The sequence below is a fragment of the Pipistrellus hanaki genome, assembly GCF_964339955.1.
Source record: "Pipistrellus hanaki genome assembly, chromosome: 1".
Classification (NCBI taxonomy): Eukaryota; Metazoa; Chordata; class Mammalia; order Chiroptera; family Vespertilionidae; genus Pipistrellus; species Pipistrellus hanaki.
This window is the reverse complement of record NC_140503.1, coordinates 181,763,468-181,779,417: the sequence shown is the minus strand read 5'-3', so window position 1 is coordinate 181,779,417 and position 15,950 is coordinate 181,763,468. Positions and strand designations below refer to the sequence as shown.

Sequence of the window (15,950 nt, the reverse complement as noted above, 5' to 3'; positions counted from 1 at the left end):
TGGATAAACAAAATGTCCTGTACCTGTACAGTGGAACACCATTAATCAATACAAGAAGGAAAGGAGAAAATTACTGATAGAGAACAGCATGGATAGACCTCAAAAACATTTTACCGAGCAAAAAAGGTCAAATACAAGACAAACTGTAGGATTCCATTTTTATGCAATTCTAGAAAGCAAACCCGTGTGTGCCTGGGGCTGGAGGCAGAGGAGGAAAACTGACTGTGAAAGGGGACCTTCGAGGGGGGGGAAATGCTCGATTTCTTGATTGTGTTGACAGTTACCTAGGATACACATTTATTAAAACTCAATGACCTGTGCATTTCAAATAAGACCATGCTTGTTGAATGAAAATTATACTGGGTAGATTAAAAAAAATATTTTTTGTCCAAACAAAAACTCAGACTACAGGATTATGCGCTTTGGAGTAGACTGGAATTAAATAAATAGCTATTAAATAGGAATATTTAAATGTATGAACAATAACAGAAAAAACAAGACTCTCCCTTCTCTTAGCTCTCTTAGTCTATACTCCTTCCCAGAGGAAGCCACTGTTAGCAGTTTGTTGTTGTTATTGTTGTATATTTTTATTTATTTCAGAGAGAGAGAGATAGAAACATCAATGATAGAGGGAATTATTGATTGGCTGCCTCCTGCATGTTGGACCAAGCCCGCAACCCAGGCATGTGCCCTTGATTGGAATTGAACCTGAGACCCTTTGGTCCACAGGCCGATGCTCTATCCACTGAGCCAAACCAGCTATTTTTGGGCAGCAGTTTGGTTTCATGTTCTCGGAGTTTCCTTTGCAGATAGACATATGGTTTAAAAGCTAACCCTGAGCAGACACTCACACAGGGCCCGGCCATCAGGAGAAGCACCAGCAGCTCATTCGTGAGAGCCGCTGGGTCAGGACACGTGGGCTCATTCACCACCAGTATCACCTGATATCTGGGAATGAATGGAATGACTGGTGAGTGAAGGATTTGAGACACACCGCAGGCTCCTTCTTAATTTTTTAAATTTTATTTTAGAAAATAGTGACTTCTGCCATTTTCTTATTCCGATTCAAACATCTATAATAAAAGCATCTGAGGTCTCCAATATTGAGCATCATTAAAGAACTGGTATGAGGCGGACAACATACTTGGACAGAAAAAACAAAAACAAAACACCCACAAAAAAGAATGTCTAGTGCCTATAAAACCTGGTTTGATTTTGCCTCGGAATGATTTCCCACTTCAAAGATTTTCACAAAATGACAGCGTTTTGTCGAGAACTAAAACTGAGATGTGTTTCAATTTATGTTATAGTTCCTCTACACTAGACACCATGTTTCAGCTTCATCTCTGTATGACAAGCACCTTTTAGAGATGCTAGAAACATCCACCAACCACATGCCTACAAATGTCTGGGTTAATTTCAGCCAGAATTCTTGTACAATTTCACTAGGTGGGTCTAGGGTTTGCTGCGACGGCCAGAAGGAAAATTTAGACTCAAGGAAAGATAGCTTTCTATTTCAATAGAGACTAAGTCACAAAAGTCTCAGGGGTTGAGGCCGTGTGTACTCCCTGGGATCAGATGTCTTTATGGGGCCTTCCTTAGGGAGGGAACCTTTTCCAGGCACAGTCCGCCCGCCAATCAACCTCTCTCCCATGGGTCCCCGGAGGCAGGCGGGCGGCCCCGCCCCGAGTGTGCAGGCCTGGACAAGGCGACCCTTTGAGAGCAGCCCTGGCCCATCCCCCACCCTGCCTTCCCTCTGCAAAAATGTCTCAGATCAAGACAGAAACAAAGCTTCACATGCTCCCCGCAATGTTCCCGCCTCAGGAATAGAATCTCAGGAGAGAAAACACACACACACACACACACACATTCCTCACGTTTATAATTCTAAAGCTTGCCTCACTTCTTTCTGAGTGACTGCTGATCAAAGGGCTTGCCTTCCACACTCACAATGGGCACTTATTTAAAGGGGTTGACCGTGCAGGTGGAATCAGGAGGATCACACGGAGAGGATGAAGAATACCTGGGAATTATTACGAATGAGGCCAGCCAAAGAGCAGTTGGACACCTTTAGGAGAACGAAAATAATTTAAAAAGAGAATCACAGGGATCCAAGCCAACGACGACTTCACTGGGTGGTTCTCTGGACTGTTGGACAGAACTCAGTCACACGGGACACCTGGTGCCAGGGACGCAGGCTCCGGGGGCTCATCTGGAACGGCGGCAGGTGACGGACCAGCATCTCCATCCTGGGAGGCTGCATCCTCTCAGGAGGTGCTCAGAGGCCCAGGCCTGGGTGCAGCCGGTCGGTGGCGAAGAGCAGCTCGGGCACGGCGAGGGGCTTCAGCAGGCGCGTGGACAGCACGATCACCTAGCGGGAGGCAAACACCGCAGGCCGTGAGGGGAGACAACCTCAGGTTATGACGATGAGAAAGAAAAGGCAACATGTTTCTTTGAGGGGAGGCAGGGGTGGGCACTGCGGAGAACAGGCAGAAGGTGGCAGCTTGAATGTCTACGAGTGCTGCTGGCCTGGATGGGAGGATGGCCGGCGGGTCAGCGTGGCTGTGCCTACTGAACTCTTAAGCACTGAGAATGGCCGCGCTCAGCCCCTCCTTGCTGCTGAACTGAATCTGATCATATGTCACTTTGCAATTCAGTACTTTGACCTTTTTTTAAAAAAAATAAAAAAATATTTATTGATTTTTCAGAGAGGAAGAGAGATAGTTAGAAACATCGATGAGAGAGAAACATCAATCAGCTGCCTCCTGCACATCCCACACATGCCCTTGACCAGAATCGAACCCAGGACCCTTCAGTCCACAGGCTGCTCTATCCACTGAGCCAAACCGGTTTCGGCAATACTTTGACCGTGATGTAGAGGGTTCTCCTTCCCTCAGGGAGCAGGAGAAGGTACACCCCAGAGGTAAGTGCCGCTGTGGGTGATGATGATGATGATGACTGTATTGACTTCCTAGAATCACAAACTGGTTGGCTTAACCAACAGAAATTCACTGTCTCATCCTTCTGGAGGCCAGAAGCCCAAGCCCAAGGTGTTGGCATGATTGGTATGAGGTGGACAACATCCCTGGACAGAAAAGAACGTCTAGTGCCTATAAAACCTGGTTTGGTTACGTCTCAGAATGACTTCCCACGTCACAGCTCCTCCAAAGGTTCTGAGGGAGGCTGCCCCCGTGCTTCCTTCCGCTTAGCTTCCTCATGTCTTCACATCGCCTCCCCCTCCGTACGTCTGTCTCCGTGCCCAGCTCCCCCTCTCTATTAGGACACAGTCATGGAGTCACCCTAATGACCTCATCACCATTTAATAATCTACAAAGACCCATTTCCAAACAAGGTCACCTTCATGGGTACTAGGGGTTCAAACTTCAACATCTTTTGGGAAATGGATACAATTCCACCCGTAATAACGAGGGTAATGATGAGGCCAGCTAATAGTTATCAGTTCCCCTGATGTGCCAGCACTGAGGATGATCTCATTTAATGGTCACCTAACCTTATAACAACCCAGGCACATACAATATTCTTATTGTGCAGGAAAGAAAAATAAAGTACAGAAACGTTAAGAAACTTGCCCGAAGACACACAGAGAGTAGTCAAGCCAGGGTTCCAGCCCAGGCAGGCTGGCTCCAGCATCCAGGTCATTTCCCCAAGGTCAGCGCTCTGGGCTAAGGCTGCTTCCCTCCCCCGGTCCACATGGACCTTTGGCCTCTCTGGCCTGTCACTGCAAAGGTGACTCTCCCTGCTTCCTTCACCGGGGCCTTTCCTCGGGGGCAGGCCTGCCTCGGCAGCATGGGCGAGCATAGAATGTGCTAGAACCTGTGCTCATTTCTCCCAGGTCCCAGGGCTGGGCGGGGCCGTGACGTGCTTGGAAAGAACTGGTGAGGTCTTGCACAGGCAGGCACTGAACGCCCCCGGGGTGAGAAGGTGACCATGGGAAATGGGGAAGGAGGTTCTAGAACCAGAATCCCACAGCCTAGCACCTGAGCGAAGACAACGGCAAGGCTGGTGGCAGGACCGAGCTCCGCCTGGCCACACTGCCAGGCTCTGCCTCTGGGGGGAGAGCAGGTGGGCATCGCACACTCACTGTGTCCCCTCCTGCCCCTCTCCTGTCCCAGGTGCAATCAAACCTATGAATGAACCAGCTCCCACTTCCCAGCTCACTGTTCAAAACCAGAGTCCACATGCCCCATTGTGGAGGAAAAGCAGATGGGGACGAAGCCAGGGCTGGAAAGGGAGAAAGAAGCACTTCATAATTTCTTGTTGAGTTAATAAAACAAAACACAAAGGCTATTAAAATTTTCCTTCTTAAAATAAAAAGTAGAAGCAGCTATTTCACTTTTCCTTGAAAGGGAATACATTTAATATATCCTATCTAATAAAGAGGGAATATGTTAATTGACCATCATGTCCTCACAAAGATGGCGGTGCCCACAGCCAAGAAGGAGGAAACATGCGAATTGACTCTTATGCCCTCAAAGATGGCAGCGCCCACAGCCACAAGATGACAGTGCCCAGTCCACTCAGTGCTGCCGGGGCGGCAGCTGCGCAGCACGGCCAGGCCTGCCACCAGGAGGGCCTGGCCGCTCTGCATGCCTGTCTCCGGAGTCCCCCAATCCTCTTAGCCCCCCAGCCACCCTGGGCTGGTGGCATGAGGTGCAGACAAGCCACAGATGGTGGCTGCCCAGCCATCCAGGGCCACCCGAGGCTCAGGTAATCAGGGCCGGCCGAGGCTTGTGCTGCCAGCAGTGGCAGCAGCAGAGGTGTGATGGGACATCGTCTTCCCCTGATCACTGGGTCACCTCCCACTCCTGAGGGCTCCCAGACTGTGAGAGGGGGCAGGCCTGGCTAAGGGACCTCCTCCAATACGTGAATTTTTATGCACTGGGCCTCTAGTATATAAATATATAAATATATAAATATATAAATATATAAATATATAAATATATGAACTTAATTAAATATAAATATATATAGTTAAGTTCAGCTCAGTTATGCTTCTGTCAGAAAAGAATGCGCTAGAATCTATGCTCATTTCTCCTTGAACAGCACATGATGAGAGCTTGAGGGCAGGAGTGAGTCTGAGCACTGACCACCCACAGGCAGTGTAGACGCCACAGGAAAACGTGGCTCTGGGGTCTCTACTCACTCCTCAGGGTCCTCAGGTTAAGAATGGTGGCCCCGCAGCAGACCCCGCACCCAGCGCATGCTGACGGCTGTGCCCTGGGAAAGCCACTGCTCTGCAGCCTGGCCTCTCTGTCCCAAAGGCAGACAACAGCCCCGAGCCGGCAGCGTGTGCAAAGCTCACATAAGGTCAAGTGTGCAGAGCAGGGAGGCGCGCAGCAGTCCTGAGCCGCCACTTCATTGTGTCCTGTGAGTGGGTCATGGTCCTCCTGAATCGTAGGAGCGCTGAGAACTATAGGAAAATATGCATGCTCGTACACACAGGATCCCGAACACGGTTTCAGGTGAGGTTCGGGGACAACTAGGTTTCAAGTTAAGAAACACTTCTGCCCTGTGACTTCCAGGCCCCACCTCCCTGCCGGCCACCGCCCCCCTCCCCCAGGTCCCAGGCCCTCAGAGCCAGTGCCCCGATGGCAGGCCCTTCCTGGCGGAGGGGAGGCAGCAAAGGCTGGAGCGCGTCTCTCAGGATGCTTGCTGGAAGGATTGAGGGACTTGGAGAGAGAAGGCTACTGACTTCGTGGACATTGACCGCTCGGAGCAGCGCTGACTGAGCTGAGGGAAGCCACACCTGGGGCTGTGTGCTGGCCTCCAGCCACGCTGACAGGGACTGGGGTCTGTCCCCTCCATGGAGCTGAACCAAAGACCGGGCCCCTCCCACCTAAACAGGCAGGCAGTCACATGGCGTGTGGGGTGGACCAGAGCGCGCCTGGGGCCTGCCCCGTGGAGGCAGAGGGAACAGGAGGAACACAGGCAGCGTGGGGAGTGAGGTGGGGGTCTCGGAGGAGGGAGAAAGCCGCTGAGACCCCGGGCTCCTGCCGCTGAGCCAGTGGCTAAGAGCTCAGGCTTAGGAGCGGCCGTGCTGAGCGGGCCCACAGGCCACTTGCCAAACAGATGATTCTGGAGAAGTCACTGTCTGACTCTGAGACTCAACGCCCTCGTCTGTAAGGTGGGAATAGTGATATATCCACATCCCATGATTCCATGAGGGTGGAATGTGAACATGGATGTAAAATATTTAGCCCACTGACAGGCCCTAGAGGGGCTTAAAATGGTAGCTGCTGTCGCTGTCCTCATCCTCATCACCACCTCACTCTCCCACCCTCTGTTCGGCGCGTAGGCGTCATTGGGGCTCAGGCGAGGGACACAGCCGTCCTCCCGAGTGTCACTCTGATCCTGTTACTCAGGGGCTTAAAATCCTTATGCCTCCTCCCTACCTTCTGATAAGCCCAGCCCTCTCAGAGAGCATCTCAGGAGTGGAGACTGATGGCTGCTCCGCACTCCCTGCCCAGCCCCTTCCCACCAACCCTGCACCCTCAGCTCTGCATTCTCTCTGTCCTCACAGTGGGAAACTCTGGAGATGCTTCTCTATCTGCAACGTGAGTTCCCTCATTCTTTGTCTGAAGACTGGCCAGTCTGCTCAGGTGTCACCATCTCCAGGAAGCCTTCCCAGCTGCCCTGCCCCTGAAGGCTGACTGTGTTCCCAGGGCCGTGGGCATGACCCTTCCTTCCCCGCTTTCTTAACCGGTTCTTTTCATTGATTCTTAGCACAGGGCTCAGGACCTTGGAATGAGTCAGTGAACGACTGAATGGATGAACAGCTCATAACAACCCTATGACATAGGTGCATACGTTATTCTAACTCTGCAGGGAAGGAGAATAAAGCACAAAAAGGTTCAGACACAATTTTACCAACGAGCCCACGTATTATTATAAAGGTTGACTGTGTCCTAATAAAAGACAATGAAGGAGGCAGTGCGTTTGGCGGCTGTTGGCAGGAAGTTTCTCTAGGAAAAGACAGCTCAGACAGCTCTGGGTAAATTTGTTTCATATCAATTCAACTAAAAGCCTATTTGTCTAAAATTCCCATTTTGAAGAACACGCAGGATTGCACTGCTAACATTTCATTTTCAGCAGAACCGCTGATGGGCCTTAAGCATTTTCATATCTTAGGCATCTTTTGGTCTTCCGATTGCTTTTCAGCATTTTCAGGTTTTTTTGTTTTGTTTTGTTTCTTTTTTGTCCATTTAACTAATGGCAGTTCTGCATGACTTGGCTAAAATAGCCCTTAAAATTCAAAAAAAATAAGGCAAATGGGGGGAAAATATCAAAAACGATAAGGGAAAAGCTTGAGTCTGAACCGAGCCTGTGAGGTAGGAGGCGCACATTTTACAAACGCAGTCATCAAATGTGCGACATCAGGCAAATTGATGCTAGAGAATTTCCTCCAGAGAATCGGCTTTTTCCAGGCGCCCGAGGGACCCTCTGTGAGGTGGGGGCACCAGGGTTCCCGAGAGCCGCAGCCGTGGGCTCCAGAAAGGCCAGACTGCGGCGGGAAGAGGGATGCTTCCGCCTTGGTTCTCAGCCTGCCCTGGGCTCCGGGGGAGCAGCCAGCGCTGGGAGAGAACCCTTCTCTTCACGCCCCACTTCCGCGGGCCATCACTACGATTTGCAGGTGCCAGCAGCCTCCAGTTCTATTTCCTCAAAACAGCGGAAACAGGGCAGTGCAGGACGTAGATCCCACACCCCTCTCATTTCTCACGTTGTGAGTGGAAAGGAGGAGGGGATACAATTTTTCTTTCTCGGTTTCCTTTTAAACTTGGGAGACTCTTCCCAGGAAAAGTACCCAGAGGAAGCACAGGCGCTGGCATTCGCATTCACCCAGGTGATGGATTGGTTTTGGGCACATCTCAAATTCAAGGTCCTGCACATATTTACACACTCACACGCAAGTGAGAGCTCTGAGGAGGCCGATTTGGATGTGTCTAGAGGAAGCAGAACAGTCATAACAATGAAGCCCGTGAGATGCAAGGATAAGGTGACCAGACATCCCACTTTTGGCGGGACAGTCCCGATTTTTAACAATTTATCCCTCATCCCGCAGTGTTTTAAAAAAGTCCCAATTTTTGGAAAGATTCTTTTAAATCTTTTGGACTTCTGGTCACCTTATCAAGGAGGCTGCCTGCCGTAGGAGGGACAGATCCTCGTCACTGGGGCGCTCCAGCGGAATTAGGAGGCTGGATATTAAATACAGAGGGTGTTAGACACGCATATTGTCACTGTGTTTCGCAGGTCGATCCCAATCACCCTCTTGGTGGCCAGGCATGTCTCTGAGAGCCTGCGGTGCACAGACTCGGTGTGGCTCACACGCGCTCCCAGGCAGTGAGTCCGGGCAGAGGCCGCTCCAGCCTGCACGCGCCTGTGTGCAGCTGGGCAGCCAGGCCTGGCTCTGCCCTCCCAGCAGCGGGGAGCTGCTCATGCCCGGATCGGGCAGAGTCAGCGGTGGTGGGGCCTGTGCAGCTGTGAGCCCATCCAGCACTGAGAAAGGGAGCGCTGCCTCCACAGGTGTCACCCAGCAAACACCCAGGGGCCCGCCTCCTTTCAACCACCTGGAGAGGAGGCCGGTGATTGAGGACTCCTTGCTGGAGTCTTCCTTCGCCTGTGAACTCTTTGGGGAGCTTCGCACACAGGACAAGTGGCGGTGAGGCCACTCCGAGGCCCAACGTTCCCGAGAGCTCGCTGTGTAGATGACCAGGCCCAGGGTCGGAGGCAGCAAAGCCACCGTGGACTCTGGTCGCCGTTGTCAACCTCAGGCCCCTCGGCTCTGACACGCCTGCACTTGATCCCTTTGGAGAGGGATTAGCATGCCTGTCAGGCTGCCACAATGCATGGCCGCTCTGAAGAGCTAGGAATGTGGTTCACCGTGTGAGGGGCAGCGAGACGCGTGCTTTCTGATGAAAATAAAAGGCATGCTGAAGATAATCGCTCGCTAAGCAGATCCTCAACCCTGCTGCTGACAGAGGGGGGGTTACAGGAGGCAGAACCTACCACGTTATCAGAAACATCACCAGCTCTGCCCATGACAGGGATAGTAACAGCAGAGATGGTCACAGCCGATGACCGGTCACTCCTCTGCTCAAGAACCTGCTGTGGCTCCCTAGATACCTGGTCTCCTTTCTCAGCTGGAGTTTGGTATGGAGACTTGTCTGGAGGCCAAGAGGGACCAGGTCTTCTCTGCCTCACCAGGTGGCCCATGCCAGCACCACCGATCCGGTCTTCCTGCAGCCAATCGTGTCATCAGACCACAGGGCCTATGGGGCTCCTGACACCTGCTCAGGCCTGGAGGCACAGCCTGTGTCCTCAGCCTAGTGGTTGATAATAGCTGCAGCCACCATTCACCCAGGGTGATGTCCCAGGCCCTCCCACTTATCTGACTCACAGCCACCTCATTTTCCTAAAGGAGAAAACTGAGGGCCCCTCTCTCCTGGATCACCTGGCTAGTGAAAGGCAGAGGTTAGATCCAAACTCAGGCCTGTACAACCAAGAGGTCTGTGTTCTTAACCACCCGCCACTTATTTGGAGGGTAGGATGGGACCCGACAGGAGGCTGTACTCATTGTTGTCCTGACAATGCACCTTCCCAGCTCCTCCAGCCGGGCCCTGAGGCTGCCATGGAGGCAGCGGTCCTGGGAGTTACCCTCACTCGTCTGGGGCCTGGAAAACTCAGCGCTGGCAGACACCGGAGGACACATGCAGGAACTGGGGATAGGATAACAGCGTGTCGGCCCTTGGAGCCCAGAGGCAGAAAACTCCCACAGGGAGGCTGGCTGGCAGAGGAGGAGGACATGGGAGAGAGCAGGTGGGAGAGAAGCGGGGATGACGATGGGAATGCTGGGAAGTCTGATGAAGGGCCCACGTCCCCCTTCCCACTCCTGCCCCAGGACTCATAACACCGAGTACTCCGACTGGTACCTGGGTTCCTGGCTTCAGGGTCGGCACAAGGTCTTTGATCATTTTGGCTTCAGAGACTGTGACTCCGCCCACCACAAAGAGGATCAGGAGAGGGTGGTCGCTGGGATGAGGCCGGCTCACCTGCAAAACAGACACCACCCGTTAGTGATCAGAGCGATCAGAGAGTTAGAGGCTGGTGAACCCAGGGACCAGCAAATGCGCATATCCCCTTATTACATCCCTCCAAGTATTTTTAAAAATATATATTTTATTAATTTTCTACAGAGAGGAAGGGAGAGGGATAGAGAGTTAGAAACATTGATGAGAGAGAAACATCGATCAGCTGCCTCCTACACACCCTCTGTTGGGGATGTGCCCACAACCAAGGCACATGCCCTTGACCAGAATCAAACCTGGGACCTTTCAATCCACATTGACGCTCTATCCACTGAGCTAAACCGGTTTCAGCTCCAAATATTTTATTGAAAGAAAATTTCAAGGAGTGGGGGCTCTTAAATAAGAAGAGAAGACGGAGGGGCACCTCATTCCTTCCTTATCGGTCTCCCGCTCTCAGCATACACGTGCCCCTTCTTTGTTACACAGGTCTGTTTACTTCCTAGGAAGCACCTGCCACAGTCTGGGGGTCACCTGTTTGTGGCTGTCTCCTCTAGTAGAACAGAAACTCCACAAGACAGGGACCTTGCCTGCCATTCCAGTTAAATTTCCAGCTTAGTGCAATTTCCGGCACACAGTAAGTGCTCAATAACTATCGATGGAATTCAAGAGTAGTCAAAGCCCTAAGTAGGTGTTGGTGTGAAAAGATGAAAGAGATTGGCATCCACCCTTCAGGAGTAACATACGGTCTAGTACAGATTTCACACCCTTATCTCCTGCACACCAGCCTCAGCTGAGGACTGACTCTACACCACGCATGTCAAACTCGCGGCCTTGGGCCGCATGCTTCGTTTATTTGGCCCGTGTTAGCCTTTGAGTTTGACATGCTTGCTCTACCTGGACCACTCCACCAGAGGCTGTGGAGAATTCCTCCTAATGCCTTCCAGTTTCACCAATGAGCCAGTGTTATTATAAACTAAAACGCAAGTGACTCACAGCAACCTCTCAGGAAATGCAAAATGAACAACAGGTTGACTTAGTGACTAACTGAAGGAACAGTACGTTTGAGCCCCATCTGGAAGCCAGAGTTGGTTGGCTGAGGAATGGCAGGAGAAGGGGAAGGGGTGTGAGCTGAGTTTCAGAGGCGAGCAGTCACCCGCTGGGTGGAGCAGGCGGAGGCCCAGCCAGGACTCGGGGAGCAGGGCATCCCCACAGGAAGGATGCTGCTGACTGCGCACATGGCCACGGAAGCCAGAGGTGGGAGAAACAGGCTTCGGCCCCAGGGGTGGAGAGTGCATTCACTCATTCACACTGGCTAATGCGCAAGCCCCGCTGGGGCCATTGGACAGTCCCCAGGAGCAGTGGGCAGGGCAGGCTGACAGGGAGCCCTTTCTCTTATCCCTGCTCCAACCCCTTTCTCTGTTGGGTTCTTCTGGCTACCTTCCCTGAATATACTCATTTTTCAACATTGTATTTTAAAAACACAAAGAGAATACGCTAAGTGCTTTCCATTATGAAGACTACTCCTTGGCTTCTGGAGAGGAAATTCAGACTGGAAAAGAAGGAAGGAAGGAAGGGAAGGAGGGACGAGGCAGGGAGAGTGCAAAGCCATATCTCTAATCTTTCAAAGTGGGTGGTGGTGAATCAATGCTGAGAAAATTAGGAAACCCTCTGATCTTTAGAGAAAGATTGTCACTCCTCTCCCCTGGCTTCCTGCCCATAGACCTCCTTCCTCTTGACTGCACTTGTTGATTTCTTTTTTCTAACCCACGCCCCATACACGTGACAGTCCTGCTGTGTCCCTGCCCCTGGACTGCTCTCCGTGAAGTCACCAATGTCCATCATACGTAGGAATCAATGGACACTTCGTCTTCATATCACTGGCCATTTCTGTGCCATTTGTTACAGATGACATCTTTCTTGGCCACCACAATACCACCCTCCCAGCTGTTCCTTCTACCTTTGTAATGGTTTCTTCTCAAATGTCTTCATAAGTTCAATTTTTTTGGCCTGCCCCACTAAATGTTGATGTTTCTTGGGGTCCACCTCTGGCCCCTTGCTCTTTTCACTTATATGTCATCCCTGAAGGACTTCATCTACTCCTATGCCTTCCACAATCTTTTATGTATTTCCCAAATCTCTGTCTTTATCAATAAACATCTCTATTGAGTTTCTGGAAGACTCCAGGATCCCTCAACTTAACAGGTCTCACGTTTGATGCACGGTCCCCCCTTGGTCTATTCCTCCTCCTCACTCCCTAACAGCATCACCTCCTTACAGTCACCGGAATCAGATACCCGAGAGTCAGCATAGACTTGCTGTCTCTTTCATGTCCCAGATCAAGTCCTGTCCATTCTGCCCCCTCACATTTAACCGTCTCTCCTTGATTCACACTGTCCCTATCCTGGTCAGGCTCTCATTCCTTCCTCACTAGGTCACTGCCAGCATAACTCATCTCTGTCCCTGGCCTGGCTTCACCATCCATTCTCCTCATTCCTGCTTGAGGAAGCTTTCTAAAATGCAAATATTTATTACTGAATATAGTGCCTACCATACTAACCATTTTTGTGTATGGTCTTATTCAATTCTCAAAACATCCGTAGGAAGCAGACAAAATCGCTGGTGTATTTTTTGGGTGAAGGGCTTGACGTTTCACACAGTGACGCTGTGACTAAATCGTGGGACCAGAGGCCAAAGTCCAGAAGTCACAGCCTGACGCCCCTCAGCTCTAACGCATACTCACATCCTCTCCAAACAGTCTCAGAGTTCTGAGGCTGAAGTTCAGACTCCTCACTTTAGTATTTAATAAGGTTGTTATGACACAGCTTTGCTTTATGTTTCTATTTTTATCTCCTCCACACACGCTAATTGCTAGAGCTATTCACAATAAACTGAGATTTGCCTAAATGCATGGTATTTGCTTGTTTATCTGTTTTGGAACATTTTGTCAAACATATGACACTTCACTCAACATTTGTACTGAAAAGAGCATTTAACGCAAGTGTTCAAGTCAATTTATTTCACAAAGCAAACCAACTGGTGTGATCAGCACCCAGATCCCGAAACAGAAAGCCAGAGCCCTGGAGACTCTCTATGGCCCCTCCTGTCATTCCCTCACGAGGGAACCAATATCTCGACTCATAACAATTCAACACTGTACCTTGCCTTTTTCACTCTACTACACCCTGAGAGTTTCCTGTATTAATAGGAAAGACCTGCCTCCCATAGGCATTGGTTGGGACCATTGGTGGGTCTTGGCCTCTCTCTGCACCCCTGATGGCCCAGCTATTAAAGACTTGGAACATCACCTGCATCATATTGTTTTATGTAGCAGACATAGTTTCCTCTGGGTAAACTATTCTCACCTCCTCTTCTTAACCTCCTTCCCACATACTCTCTTTAAAAAGCACCTTCTCCCTACCCATTTCTCAACTCCTGTCCCAGCATCTAACTCTAAGGTACCTCTCTGCCTTAGCCATGTCCACTGGACTGCTTTCTACCTGGATATACTTGCTGTCTCCGCTCCTAGATTGTAAGATGCTAGAGTAGGGACTGATCATAGTTACCTTGGTATTTTTGGCTTTGAGCATAGACCTAGTTTATGGTAACCTTCCCCCGCCCCAATATATTTTTAGTGATTTTTTTTACAGAGAGGAAGGGAGAGGGATAGAGAGTTAGAAACATCGATGAGAGAGAAACATTGATCAGCTGCCTCCTATACACCCCTTACTAGGGATGTGCCTGCAACCAAGGTACATGCCCTGGACCTGAATCGAACCTGGGACCCTTCAGGTCTATCCACTGAGCCACACTGGTTAGGGCACATGTGTCAAACACAAGGCCCCCAGGCCAAATCCAGCCCGCCAGGCCTTGCAATGTGGCCCGCACCGCGCTGTCATCACTGCACTCCGCTGTCAGTTTATGACATTGTCAGTTTATGACTGTTCAGTAAACCATTCGGCCCGCGATTTAGGCTGGATTTTAGATTTTGGCCCCTTCTCTGATTGAGTTCGACACCCCTAGGTTAGGGCTATGGTAAGTTTCAACAAATGTTGCATAAACAAAGCCAATGCATGCATGAATGAGACCCATGGGCTAACCGGAGATGACCCTCTTCTCTTAGAGATCTTTTAGAGACTCTCTTTGCCTTATGTGTGGTTCTTCCCGGCTCACTGACCCGAAGTTCCGTCCAGCCCTACAAACAATTGCTGTTTCTCCTTAACCCTGGGACAGAAATAAAGTGAACAGCATGTTCCCAAAGACATGTGCTTTCCATGAGCGAGTCTGGATGCTGGAAGCACATACACTGCTTGAAGGATGCATTGAGAGATGAAAAGGAAAAGAATAAATGAACAGCAACAACAAAGAACAATACCCCGGGGCCAGGGGGAGGAGAGAGTGTGGATTTTGGTACAAAGAGACGGGTCTGATTAATGCATGTTGCTGTTTGCTATTTTGGTTTCTGTTTAGATTTATGTTTTGATAACAGACTTTCCTTTTAGAACACGTCAAGTCAGCAGGCGATTGGGCGGTGGAGTCTCTTCCATCAAAATAGCACGTTTTATGATGCGCCACGCACGGCTGGGTCCCCTTCTTTGGAGATGAAAGATTTCAGCATCGTTACTGCCACTGCAAAGGCACAGATTAATCAAGCCAGTCAGGCCCTCTGCTCTTTTTATTATTATTATTATTTTTTTCATCTTCCAAACTTGCGTTGGCTGTGACTTTAAGACCTTGGTTCTGGTCAGATAAGACCATTTCTTCCCACCATCCATGCCAGCCTTTGAAGCAGAGGCCGCTGAAACCGCTGCAGCTGTGGGCCCGCAGGCACCCTTTGATGTCCCTGTTGGTTTTCATGAGAAGGGTTTCTGCTGCTTCTGCGTCTGAGCTCTCGAGGAGTTGTGGGATTCCTGCTTTCAATTCTCTCCCGCTCGGTTTCTCTTCGTGAGTGACTCCCTCGTTTCTAGCGCGGGCAAGTGTCCTCAACAGTGGGCAGGACCGTGCACCAGAGCTTGGGCATGAGGGGCACCAGGCCCCAAGGACAGCCGTGCTGACGTTGAACGTGGCTTGGGAATGGCTTTTCTCCCAACAGGAGTTATCAGGGCACGGCCACAGCCACCCAACACTTCATGTCCGCGCTGTGCTTCTCCCTCCCTCATTCACTGAGCCATCCCACAGCTGTTCATTGAGCAACTACTACGAGCCAGCCACTTGTCTAGACACCAGGGAGTCAGCAGTGAACACACCAGAGAGGAGTCACGCTGTCGTAGGACTTACATTCCAGTTGGGGGAGAAGGACAAAGCCAGTAAGTACCCGGGGAAAAGAAAGGTGGTAAGTGCTGTGGAAGGCAATAATGCAGGGGGTGGGCAAGCATGACCCTACACCAGCCTTAGCACCTATGAAGTAGGCAGAGGCTCCATTTTACAGTGGAGGCAGAGTGAGGCGTGACGAGATGAAGAACCTGGTCCTCTCGTTTGCTCCCACAGCCATGAGCGCCCGGCCCTGTGGGGTCCAGCAGCGCTTCATCTCCCTGAGTGCCCGCCCATCTCTCCGTCCCTCTCCAGCCCGATGTCAGGGTGGCCTCGTGCCCCCTCTCATTGCTGCCAGGGTGATCTGTACAAAATACACACTGGTGACATACGTCTACCACGTTTAGTGGTGCCGCACTGTTTTTGGTCAAATTTCTATCGTTATAGCTCCTGCTTCTCTCTCTGTCTTCATAATGAGAACTACCTGTAGTTCCTCCGTGTACCATGGTGTTTCGTCACTTTGTTCCTAAACGCCTACTGGTCTGACACACTCAACTCCTGGGAACCTCCTCTGATGTGGGACTGAGCGCCCCCTTCTCTGCACCCACACGCCCCCTCCGGTGCACACACATCTCTCCTGCAATCCGCAGTCTTCCTGCC

At 50.8% G+C, this 15,950-nt stretch overlaps 1 protein-coding gene across 1 annotated transcript in view; it reads right to left on the bottom strand.

Annotated features, from left to right (window-relative positions):
• Window positions 1-1,001: 1,001 nt before the first annotated feature.
• SCFD2 (sec1 family domain containing 2) overlaps window positions 1,002-15,950 on the bottom strand; it is a 318,795-nt gene continuing 303,846 nt past the window's right edge. Inside the window, exons 8-9 of the mRNA XM_084899934.1 lie at window positions 9,948-10,067; window positions 1,002-2,371 (exon numbers count right to left, since the gene is read on the bottom strand). Coding sequence (XP_084756060.1) covers window positions 2,279-2,371; window positions 9,948-10,067 — 213 coding nt within the window. The 3' untranslated portion in view covers window positions 1,002-2,278. The remainder of the gene's footprint in view (window positions 2,372-9,947; window positions 10,068-15,950) is intronic.